This window comes from Brachypodium distachyon, chromosome 3 (assembly GCF_000005505.3).
Source record: "Brachypodium distachyon strain Bd21 chromosome 3, Brachypodium_distachyon_v3.0, whole genome shotgun sequence".
Lineage (NCBI taxonomy): Eukaryota > Viridiplantae > Streptophyta > Magnoliopsida > Poales > Poaceae > Brachypodium > Brachypodium distachyon.
Window position 1 is genome coordinate 39,946,825 of NC_016133.3, and position 12,052 is coordinate 39,958,876.

Below are 12,052 nucleotides of genomic sequence, written 5' to 3' on the forward strand. Positions count from 1 at the left end.
CGGAATAAAAGGTTGTTGCTTCAGCGTGTCTATTGGAGTTGGCAGCATGTTTGCAGCTGTAGCAGGCAGTAAGGAGGTGCTTTCCCCCGATGGTAACGGTGTAATCTCGGTTCTAAGCACCTTAGTTAATTAGTTGTCCTTCTGTAAAACTATGACAGTCATTCTTTGTTTTTCGGGTTGGTTTTTCAGGCTCTGTACATCTTTCAATGTACAGTAGAGGTCGGGTGAGAATTTTTTTTGGGTGTATCGTTTTGATTTTCCAAGCTTCATAAAACTCCCTTTATCGGAAAAATGAATATGTATCTGAATTTGTTCTCGGAAAAAGATATATCTAAAAAGCCATGTTAATCCACCATAGCCGAATGGAGCCTCCACCACCAACCAAGGATGTGTTTGGTTGCCGGATGGGTTGGAGCCGTTCAATTTTGTGTGTGTTTGGATCGAGCGGGTCTGAGCAGAGTGCTTCATGGATCGATTTTTAATTTGAAAATGTGAACCGTCCAGCTCGCTGAAATTGGCCGAACCACGCGGACCCTCCCAGATCGGCAACCAAACACAACCAAAATGAGCAGTGTCTGTAACTTGAGCAAAGCAAGTTAAACCGAACGAGCGGATTTTTTTACCTCGTCACAACAATTACAATGACACCTAAGGGAATTATTGAACAATTTCAAATGAAACTCAACACGAACAAAACACATCTTGAGAAGAAGAAAAGAGACTACACAGACGCACGCACGCGCGCCGTCCACACAGGAAAGACGCACGCACGCGCACAAGCAAATTAATCTGACACGCGGCCGGGGGACACGGAATTGCATGCAAGCGCGGAGATAGATCGACCCAACAACAGCTGAATTGATCAGCCGCTGCCGCCGAGCACGGCCTTGAGCTTCTTCACCTGCGCGTCGTCCAAGAATGTCACCTTCTCCACGACGGCCGACGGCAGGTTGTTGGCGAAGAGCGCGTAGTCGGTGATCTGCAGGCCCGGGTTAGGCCCGCTGAAGGCGACGAATGCCACGGCGGTCGAGGCGCCCCCGTTGTACTGGTAGTGGAGCAGGCCCTGGGGGAACACCATGGCGTCGCCCTTGTAGAGCGTCTTGGTGTAGACGGTGTTGGAGGAGGACGTGATGAAGCCAGCCAGAATGGTGCCCTCGACGACGAAGAGCAGCTCGGAGGCGGCCGGGTGGGTGTGCAGCGGCACGACGCCGCCCACGGCGATGTCGAGCCGGGCCCCGGAGATGCCCAGCCCGTTCACGCCCGGGAACTGGCCCACGAAGGCCGGGGTCACGGCCGCCTTGATGAGGTTCGTGGTGTTGCCGGCAGCGGCGAGGCCGTGGTAGTAGAAGTCGCCCGAGCTGACGCTGCCGGCCGCCTTGCACGGGTAGCCTGCCGGGGTGTCGCTGCAGGACAGGTCCGCCACGCAGAAGTCCTGGGTCAGGGCCAGGGCGGAGAAGGGCAGGATGAGGAAGGAGAGGAGCACCGGGAGCAACATTGTTCTGGCCATGGCTACTTGCTTAATTGGACTGCTGGCTGCTGTGTGCTTCAAGGATTGCTGCTGCTCGAGGGTAGGTGTGCAGTGCCGTTGGGGTGTTTATATAGGAGGAGAGAGCCGAGGGGCGCAGGACGTAGTACGTAGGTAGAGTAGAGAACAATGTAACGTGAGAGAATTTTGGCGAGGCGTGCGCCTGTGTTCACGTGCATCGGTGCATTGCACACTACTGTCAGGATTTTCGGCGGAGGTACGATCTCGAGGAGCCAGTGGACAAGCGTTTAGCTGGGCATGGTCCAGGAGGTACGATCTCGAGGAGCCAGTGGACAAGCGTTTACGTCTTTGATGGAGGAAAGCTCTCGAATTGCTGCATTATTAGGGAAGGGCACCAAGGACACGATCGATGAGCTTATTTTACCACGACATGCATGGATTAATGGATAGGCCGAACTCACTGTGTCTTTGTATCGAACATGCAGATGTGCAGGCACTAGATCTTCACAACAACGGTAACATTTGGTGGTGTAGCTGTCTAGCTGATGCATGCCAGGTTGCAAATGCACACGGGCAACCAAGCTATAATTTGTGTTTTCCTATGGCGCCAATGCCTGGTCCCATGTAAGTCGGTGTCTTTTGCTGCTCATCTTTCACATACATGCAAGTTCTGGAGGCAAACACTGCACCAGTCTTTGTTGCTTTGCAAATGCAAAAGCAAAATATCAGTAGCGCACTAATTAACGGAAAAGCCTACGTTGCTTAGGCATAGCCTTTTGCCGGAGGCTTTCTATCGGGCTTACGGCCAAAAGTCCAATAGACCGTGGTCGCCGGAAAAGCCTTCGGCAAAGACAGAACCTACGTCAAAGGTTGCGCCAGGCCCACGGCAAAGAACAGCCTAGAGTGTGGAAGGCCCACGGCAAAACGAAGCCTACGGTAAAGATTAAGAGAAGCCCACGGCAAAGCGTTCCTGCACATGGGCTCGCCGCACGGACTGACGGCGCGCGAACGGCAAAGAAGGGTCCTCCAGTAGCGGCATTTTGGGTAGCCACGCATGTGGAAATTTAACCGCGCGCTGCGACTTTCTTAATGGTGGAAAAATATATTCTGCTTCGTTCAAAAGGGTAAATCTAGAGTCTCACTCTCTCAGGTACAATAAGAAGTACAGTACGACGAAATGGATCCATCATGCATGGTTGATCCGTAGCGCAGTTGATTCAACCCAGAGTCTAACTGTCACAAGGTACAATACGAGTACCTCGAAATGGCTCGTCAAGGTGGATCCGTGGAGCATGTACTTCATTCAGGAAAAAAAAACTGACTCAGGAAAAGGAATCTGGGACAGCCCAGGCTCATCTCTTCCCAACTGAGCCCCCTTCTCGAATTGTTCCATGTCATTTCTCGCACCAATATCAAATCAACTAAGTTCTGTCCACCTCATCGGGGTTTCGATCTTGTATCTTTAAAAATTTCATTTTGTTTTCATCAAGATTTCGTAAAATATAATTTCCTTTAGTGTTTAGTTTTATTTCATTCAGGTTTTAAAAAAAGTCACAGTTTCGTTCTTCTTTTATTGAAGTTTTGTTCGGATTTCATTAAAATATCACTGACATGGAGCAATTTGAAAAGGGGCCTCACGAGGTAAATCAGTAGGTAGTTGACTCTACATTAGTTCTATTAAGTCGACTTTAATTTAGTCTTATTAAATCCATTATGATATATATTTTCATAGCATACTTATTTGATATTCTAGATGCTGATACATTTTTATATGAACTTTGATCAAACGAACTTTGAGTTATGACAAAGTTATGACTTCTTATATTTAGAAACGTATATGTGCATCGATTCGATGCAGAGGCCGCGGAAATCATCCCCTTCTCGAAAAAAAAACAAATTACAATGACACCTACTAAGGAATTATTGACAGTTTCAAATGAAATTCAACATGAACAAAACACATCTTGACAAGAAAAAGAAAAAGATCACGGACGTATGTACGTCGTCCACACGAAAGGCGCGCAAGCAAATTAATCTGACACACGACCGGTGACACGGATTGTATGCGAGCGGAGATAGATCGACCCAACAGCAGCAGAATTAGCCGCTGCCGCCGAGCACGGCCTTGAGCTTCTTGACCTGCGCGTCGTCCAAGAAGGTGACCGTCTCCACGACGGCCGACGGCAGGTTGTTGGCGAAGAGCGCGTAGTCGGTGATCTGCAGACCCGGGTTAGGCCCGCTGAAGGCGACGAGGGCCACGGCCGCTGAGGCGCCCCCGTTGTACTGGTAGTGGAGCAGGCCCTGGGGGAACACCATGATGTCGCCCTTGTAGAGCGTCTTGGTGTAGACGGTGTTGGAGGAGGACGTGATGAAGCCCGCCAGCACGGTGCCTTCCACGACGAAGAGCAGCTCGGAGGCGGCCGGGTGGGTGTGCAGCGGCACGACGCCGCCCACGGCGATGTCGAGCCGGGCCCCGGAGATGCCCAGCCCGTTCACGCCCGGGAACTGGCCCACGAAAGCCGGAGTCACGGCCGCCTTGATTAAGTTCGTTGTGTTGCCGGCCGCGGCGAGGCCGTGGTAGTAGAAGTCGCCTGAGCTGACGCTGCCGGCCGCCTTGCAAGGGTAGCCTGCCGGGGTGTCGCTGCAGGACAGGTCCGCCACGCAGAAGTCCTGGGTCAGGGCCAGGGCTGAGAAGGGCAGGATGAGGAAGGAGAGGAGCACCGGGAGCAACATTGTCCTGGCCATGGCGACAGTTGCTTGGGCTGCAGGCAGTTGGGTGCTTAAAAGGTGCTTGCTGCTGCTCGAGGGTAGGTGTGCAGTGCCATTGGGGTGTTTATATAGGAGGAGAGGGCCGAGGGGTGCAGGACGTACGTAGCTAGAGTAGAGAACAATGTGAGTGAATTTTGGCGGACTAAAATGCATCAGAAGTCCTAATTTTTTCGCAATGGTGCCAAGTTAATCCAAAAAATTTCAACATGAATGTTTGGGTCCTAATAGTATTTTAAATGGTTCGTCATAGGTCCCCTCTAGTGTATGTGCCCCTTTAACAGTATGACATGGCCATTGGGTTAGTGCCACCAAGGATTGGGCCCACACGTCAGGTAAGGACATGGATTGAAATCTTATAGAAGAGTTCTTCTACGGTATCCTAAAAATAATTTAGACCGTCCATTTTTTAGATCTAAGGGCTCAGATTTGTTACTACTCCCTAATACTCCAATTGTGAAGTGTGGAGTAGTAAGATGGAGTAATTAGAGTTAAGGGCAAAGACGTAATTTCGTCAAGGAAAAAAATCCCCAAAACACACCCCGACCGACACCGGAGGCTCCCACTGCGCCGACGTCATACCCGGGTAAGGGAGTGGAGGGCGGAGGCTGCGGCGCATGCTGGGCGAGGACTGGTCGAGGACGGCGGCGGCATCTGTCAGGAGGAGAGGCGGCCGTAGGCTGGGAAGGCATCGCGCGCGGCGTCGAAGGCGCGGGCTGCAGAACGAGGAGCCGTGAAGGCGACGGCGGCGGCCGCGCGCGGGGAAGGCGGCGGCTCGCCGGGCAAGGATGGCGGCAGCCGCGCGCGGCAAGGACGGCAGCGGCCACGCGCATCGGGACTACGAGAGAGACGAAGGAAATAATTCTAAATTTATTTTTATCCATGCGAAAATGTGAAAAGACAAAAATGCCCATGTGTAATATTCTGTTTAATCCTGCTGGAGTAACAGGTACAGGAGAATTTGCCTTATAGAACCCTCCCCCCCCCCCCCCCCCCAAGCTAAGGCTCTTCCATTTCGCAGCCTCTCTCATCGTTCTTCTCTTCTTTCCCCGCACTGTGCCGCCCGCCCGGAGAGTGGTCTCCCCATGGGAGCTTTGCGCTGCCGCGCCACCGGCCCGCGCTGCAGGCCCGCCCCGTCCTGCACAGCGTCGCCACCGTTTTTAACTCGATGAGCTGCTGCTCTGGCCAGCGACACCGCCCCCTCTGCCTGGACGAACCTCTGCTTTGGCCCATGCGCTTTGTCGGTCTGCCTTGACCTCGGCGAGAGCTGCTGCTCCGTCCCGCTGTGTAGCCCATCCAGCCACCGCCTAAACCCTCGCCTCCTCGTCTGGAGAGGAGAGAATTAAGGGGAGAGAACAACCGGGGACCACAAAATGGAAGAACCTTAGCCACGAAAGGTATTCTGTAAGATTTTAGTCCACATCCTTACCTGATATGACCATTCCTAGGTGGCATTAGTCAAATGGCAACGTCATACGGTTAGAGTGGCGCATACACTAGAGGGATCTACGGTGAACCACTTAAAATACTATTGTGACATAAAAGTGCATTTTGAAAGATTTGAGACTAACTTGACACCTTTGCGAAAGAATTTGACGAGCCATGCGCCTGAGTTCACGTGCACCGGTACATGTAACACAGCTGTCAGGATTTTCGGCGGAGGTATACGTCTCGTGGAGCCAGTGGACGAGCGTTTAGCTGGGCATGGTCCACGAAATGGCCGGGACGACGTACTTACGTCTTTGATGGAGGAAAGCTCTCGAATTGCTGCATTATTAGGGAAGGCACCCAGGACACGATGAGCCCTTTTTACGACGACGCGTGCATGGATAGGCCGATCGACCTCATTGTGTATCTTTATATCCATCGAAGATGCAGATGCAGCCACTAGATCTTCACAACGGTAACATTTGGTGGTAGCTGTCTAGCTGATGCATGCCAGGTTGCAAATGCACACGGGCAACCAAGCTAATTTTGTGTTTTCCTATGGCGCCAATGCATGGTCCATGTAACTCGATGTCTTTTGTTGCTCATCTTTCACATGACATGCAAGTTTCTGGAGATAAACACTGCACCAGTCTTTGTTGCTTTGCAAGTGCACCAAAAGCAAAATATCAGTAGCGTTTTGGGTAGCCACGCATGTGAAAATTTAACCGCTGCCGATCGAAGATCTAGCTACGTCGTACATGCTTCTAGACTTTGTTAATAGTGGGAAAATATATTTTTCTTCGTTCAAGAAGGGTAAATATAGAGTCTCACTCGCGCGGGTACAATACGAAGTACCACGAAATGGCTTCATCGTGGATGGTTGATCCGTGCAGAGTGAATTCAACCTAGCGAGTCTAACTCTCACAGGTACAATACGAGTACCACGAAATGGCTCATCAAGGGATCGTGGAGCAGTTCATTCAGGAAAAAAAAAGTTATTTCAGGAAAACGAATCTGGGACAGGCCAGATCTCCTCCCATCTTTGGACTGATTTTGACTCCACGTGACATGTTTTTTTCCTAAGAATTTTCTCACGATGCATAATAAGCATCGAATGTATACAATTTCGAGTTCAATGACCATTTTTGGGAGGAACCTGACGCCACATCGAGGCATCCGACTTGGAAAATTTGAGAGGAAACCGCACTAGGTGGAGTCAAAACAGCTCAAATCCGCAAGAGGGACCAAAAGTATCCAGTTTTGTCAATTGTGGGACCAAATGTATACGATTTCAAGTTGATGGACCATTTTTAGATTTTGCTGCCAATTGAGTGACCAAGAATATATTTTTCTTTATATACTACGGGTAGTCCTTTGTTATATCTCCATGCTACAGAATTAAATACCCTCATTGTTTTTTTGAGAAAAAATATCCTCACTTTGCACCTGATGGGTGCATATGTTTCCAAAACAAAGGGCGTCTATCCTGGTGAGCTGGTGCTGGCTGTTCAATATCTTTCCTCTAATCCACAAAGATCTTCGACTGAATGGAACGGCTGGGGCTCAAAACAACTTTCGGCTCTTACAACTGGAAATAGTGTGTGTACTTTCATAAAATGGGTGGCAAGTAGCATTAGAGTTCTTGCAAATGGAAATACTAGCTAGTATGTATTTTCATGAACACCATTAATTCCACATTTCAACTGATCGTACGATTATCAGCAAGATACGCATCTCATTAGCCGTGGAGCTAGTAGATCAAGTTCTCTGTCTAATTTATGATTTCAACTCACGGACTAGGAAATTTGTAGCAGCGCGCTCGCACACACACTGTAAGGGCGTTCATCTGGACAAAAGCTAGAGATACCAATGACCGTTCACCTTCTTGTTGTGCTGAGCTGCAACACTTACCAGTTATGAAAATTTATACGAAATCTAGTAGACAAAATATGATACGCCTTAAAGAACTGCTTCACCAAACTGCCGTATCCATAAGTAACAATGCCAAACGGAGCTCATAGTGTTCGGTTTTGTAATGTGGAACATTAGTTCGCACTAACTTGGTTTTCCATTGATGATGTTTTGTCAGGATCGATCAGGTCTGCACAACTCGAGCTGGATCGATCTATCTACCTATCTGCTCGTGCAGAGAATGCTTGGCCGGTATCTGGTACCTAATCTTAGTTGGCTGTCCAAGACAGCAGCACCTACTTTTTTCGAGAAAGACAGCAGTACTGCAGCAAATTGACGCTTTGTTTTGCGAAGCCAAAACATCAAAAGGGAAGATATTATGTCCTGCAAATACTTCGTGACAAAATGAAAAGAAAGTTTAGAGGGGGAAATGTGTGTGCATCCTATAAACCTGCTTGCTCGGTTGTTACGAGCACTAGGCCAGTTAGTGAGAGTAAATCCTTGTTAGTTGCTGATCAGGTATATATCGACGTGGCAGCAAAGCAAATTAATCTTTGTTTTCCAAAGGATCAGACAAGCTAGTGAAGCCGCCCATAATCGTCCAACCACTTCTCATTCTATAAGACCCCTCGGTCAGGCGAAAACACAAAGACGGCTGGGATTGACGCGTACCCTTCGCCCGCCGTGGCAATTTTGTAAATATCGCCGCGTAGAACCCAGCGTATGGCTCTAGAAAGCCCATACAGGCCGCAAGGGGTTGTACGGGGCTGTATTAGTTCGCGTCGACGTGTATACATACTCGGCGTACTCGGACGGCGTAAGCCCGTTATGGAATAATACCCGCGTTGTCGGCATAGACTTGCCCTACAATTCCCTCTAATCCAGAGAAAGAAATAATGTCCCGAACACACCCGTTATGGAATAAAACCCGCGTTGTCCGCATCGACTTGCCCCACGACTCCCTCTAATCTAGCGAAGAAGAAAAAAAAACGCCCCGGACGCACAACCACCTCCGGCGATGAAGCGAACGCACGGAGCAGACGACGCCGTGGCTGTTGTCAAGGAAGCTGCCGTCGTGACAGATCCAGTGGAGGAGGAGGAGGAGGCCGTGATCGTGGCAGATGCAGCGGAGGAGAAGGAAGGCGTGACCGCGTTGGGTAAAGCGCCGACAGGTTCGGTGACGTCTTCGCCGTCTGAGATCGCCGCGGGGTCCAATACCCGCCAACAGGAGGAGGACGTTGTTAGCGTCGTCGACCCCATTAATCTGCTGCACGACTGGGACTTCTCCGACGACTCGGCCGACTACACGGAGTTTGATGAAGTCCTCAGTGACTTGGAACCAGAGGTAAGATCAAACTAGTTAGTCCATGTGCTCGATGCAATGTTATTCTAGGCTTTGTCGATGCAATCTAGTTTGTCACCGGTATGCTAAGTCTATGCGAGTTAGGGTTAGTCGGATACACTATTGATGTTAAGTTTCATGTTAAGTTGAGTTTACTATGCATGGTCTGCGCCAATTTGTAGGTGATGTAAATTATGGCTGAATTTATGTCAGAATCATTATCTTCGTCGTACAAACGGTGATTTGGATATTCTTGATGATCCGTCGTGAATTACATATTCTTGTGTAACGCCGATCTTCGGTAGTAACATATGCTTGTTGATGTTATGCAGGAAAAGGATTCGGATGTCGGCAGTGAGGAGGAATCGATTCAAGCGAAAAGCCGTCACGTCCTCAATGCACTGGAGTATGGTGCGTACGAATACTGTTACGGTGAGAAATGGGTGTGCCCGTTTTGTCACAAGAGGAGCCTCGCAAACGACTTCAAAAGCATGGTGAAGCATGCCGAAGACACTGGGCGTGTGTCTAAGAAGGCGCCTCACATTGTGGCAAAACACAAGGCGTTCGGCGTGTTCTTAAGAAAGCTCGAAGCTCAGGAGGTGGATGCGGACGCCGAGCCTTCCAAGAAGAAGGTGAGGAGGGAGAGGAAGAAGGGGAGGAAGTGAGAATCGAACCATAAAATTTTCGTCGTATTTTATTTGCTATTACTGAATTATGGTGGTTTGAAACAGTTTAGTAGTTTGATTGAAAAACATAAGTATCGTTAAGTTGGTTGCATGAACTATTTATGATGTACACGTGTTGTCGCACGGGGCTCCGACACCGGGGAAGCGCGGGCACCCCCTTTTTAGGTTCGGCAGTGGGCTACGGGGATCGCTCCGGCGATCGCCGGCGGGACCAATGCAAAGCGTAAGAATGCACCAAGAACACAGGCACAAACTTTTTACCCAGGTTCGGGCCACCTTCGGTGTAAAATCCTACGTCCTGCTTGTCGGAGATTGTATTACTGTGAAATCGGCTGTTTACAGGTTTGCCGGGGGAAGCCCCCAGATGGTCTCTTTTGGCTAAGTGTTTTTTCCTACTTCGGGCTACTGCCAGTGTTGTACTATGAGTTGGCTCAACAAACGAACCAACGAGCGAAGCGAACCAAAAAACCAACAACCCGAACCCTTTGACCGTTGACAGGGGTCCTCCTTTTATAGCCAAGAGGATACCACAGGTGCCACGGTGCATGGTTTACAAGTGGCGAGCAAGGAGCTTGGGCAGCTCCTCCTCCGTGCGCTGGCATGCATACACGAGCGCCAACCCCGCGGTTAGGGGTCTAAGGCCTAAAAAATAGGACTAGACAGCCACTGTTCGTCCGACTAGACAGATAATGCCCCTCCTGTCGGCTCATTAAATGCGTCGTGCGCTTCACTCCTTGCCCTGGCAAAACTGCACACTGGGTGCCTGTCGCACGCCCACGTGGCGCCGCTGCTCTGCTCGCTCGGCCCCGCCCTCACGGCGGGAACCTGCGCCCGGGAACACCTCCTCCCGGCAAGTGCCTTCCCGGGAGGTGCCCAGGCAGGATTATTCCCCGAAGCCCCGCTAGCCTTTTCGGGCTGGTAGCTTGCCGGGCAGCCTACACGTTGCCGCCCGGGGTGAGATCCTCCCGGGAACTCAGCGATGCGACCCACGCGTCGTGCAGCGGTGGTACCCCGGGTGCCACTGGTGCGACAGTAGCCCCCGGGTGTCGTCGCACGGGGCTCCGACACCGGGGGTACGCGGACACCCCCTTTTTAGGTTCGGCAGTGGGCTACGGGGATCACTCCAGCGATCGCCGGCGGGGCCAATGCGAAGCGCAGAATGCACCAAGAACACTAACAAGGGCACATGCACACACTTTTTACCCAGTTTCGGGCCACCTTGCGGTGTAAAACCCTACGTCCTGCTTGTCTGAGCTTGTATTATCAAGAAATCAGCTGTTTATAGGGTTGCCGGGGGAAGCCTCCGAGCGGTCTCTTTCTGGCTAAGTGTTCCTTTCTACTTTAGGCTACTGCCAGTGTTATACTTCGAGTTGGCTCTGGAAACGAACCAACGAACGAGCTAAACCCTTGTGAAAAAAGCCAACCGAACTGAACCTGAACCCTTTGACAATTGGCGGGGGTCCTTCTTTTATAGCCAAGGGGATGCCATAAGTGCCACGGTGCATGGTTTACAAGTGGCGAGCAAGGAGCTCAGGCAGCTCCTCCTCGGTGCGCTGGCATGCATGCATGAGCACCAACCCCGCGGCTAGGGCTTTAGGGCCTAAGAAATAGAATTGGACAGCCATTGTTCGTCCGACTAGACGGATAACGCTCCTCTGTCGGCTCATTAAATGCACCGTGCACCTCACTCCTTGCCCTAGCGAAACTGCGCACTGGGCGCCTGGCACGTGCCCACGCGGCGTCGCTGCTCTGCTCGCTCGGCCCCTCCCTCACGGCGGGAACCTGCGCCCGAGAACCCCTCCTCCCGGCAACTGACTTGCCGGGAGGTGCCCAGGCGGGAATATTCCCCGAAGCCCCGCTAGCCCTTCCGGGCTGGTAGCTTGCCGGGGAACCTGCAAATCGCCGCCCGGGGTGAGACCCTCCCGGGAACTCAGCGATGCGGCCCCACGCGTCGTGCAACGGTGGTACCCCGGGTGCTACTGGTGCGACAGTAGCCCCCGGGCATGGGCCGGCAACACCCGTTCCAGGGCGAATCCTTCCCTGGTCGGTTGCCGAGCTACGCCCCAACCGACGCGTGGGCCCCGACTCGCCTCGGGCCCGCGTCTCTTCGCCATCCCAAGTACCCCGCCGTTACGGACGGAGTAGTGGGTGCGTGATTTCCGCGGTAACTTCCCCCTTAAACGGGGAAGTCAAGGCCACTCTTCGCATCATCCCCTTGATTAGCAATTATCCCAGCGCACCCGTAGGGTGCGGAACCGACCGTTACCGAACAGCCGGGTGCTATAAAGTTTTTATTGCTGCTCCAAGGGGTAAACACTTTGCTCCCCAGCCTTCGTCTTCCATCTTCTTCGCCTCTTACGCCCAAAAGCTCTGCTAGCCTCTGCCCCCGCTCCCCATGGCGCCCCCACCACCAGGAAGGGAAAGGAGGGGAAA

General features: G+C 51.5%; 2 protein-coding genes across 2 annotated transcripts; both read right to left on the bottom strand.

Annotated features, from left to right (window-relative positions):
- Nucleotides 1-593: 593 nt before the first annotated feature.
- On the bottom strand, nt 594-1,587 carry LOC100824312 (germin-like protein 8-14). Its single transcript, XM_003574544.4, has one exon. It carries the CDS (start codon nt 1,505-1,507, stop codon nt 863-865), a length of 645 nt encoding a protein of 214 aa, XP_003574592.1. The 5' UTR covers nt 1,508-1,587; the 3' UTR covers nt 594-862.
- A 1,723-nt stretch (nt 1,588-3,310) lies between these two features.
- LOC100824617 (germin-like protein 8-14) lies at nt 3,311-4,307 on the bottom strand. Its single transcript, XM_010236895.3, has one exon. The coding sequence runs from the start codon at nt 4,229-4,231 to the stop codon at nt 3,587-3,589; it is 645 nt and encodes a 214-aa protein (XP_010235197.1). The 5' UTR covers nt 4,232-4,307; the 3' UTR covers nt 3,311-3,586.
- Between the last annotated feature and the right edge of the window lie 7,745 nt (nt 4,308-12,052).

What these genes read in the sequence shown, in the direction of transcription:
- LOC100824617 (XM_010236895.3), bottom strand. Translation starts at nt 4,231, where the DNA reads ATGGCCAGGACAATGTTGCTCCCGGTGCTCCTCTCCTTCCTCATCCTG.
- LOC100824312 (XM_003574544.4), bottom strand. Translation starts at nt 1,507, where the DNA reads ATGGCCAGAACAATGTTGCTCCCGGTGCTCCTCTCCTTCCTCATCCTG.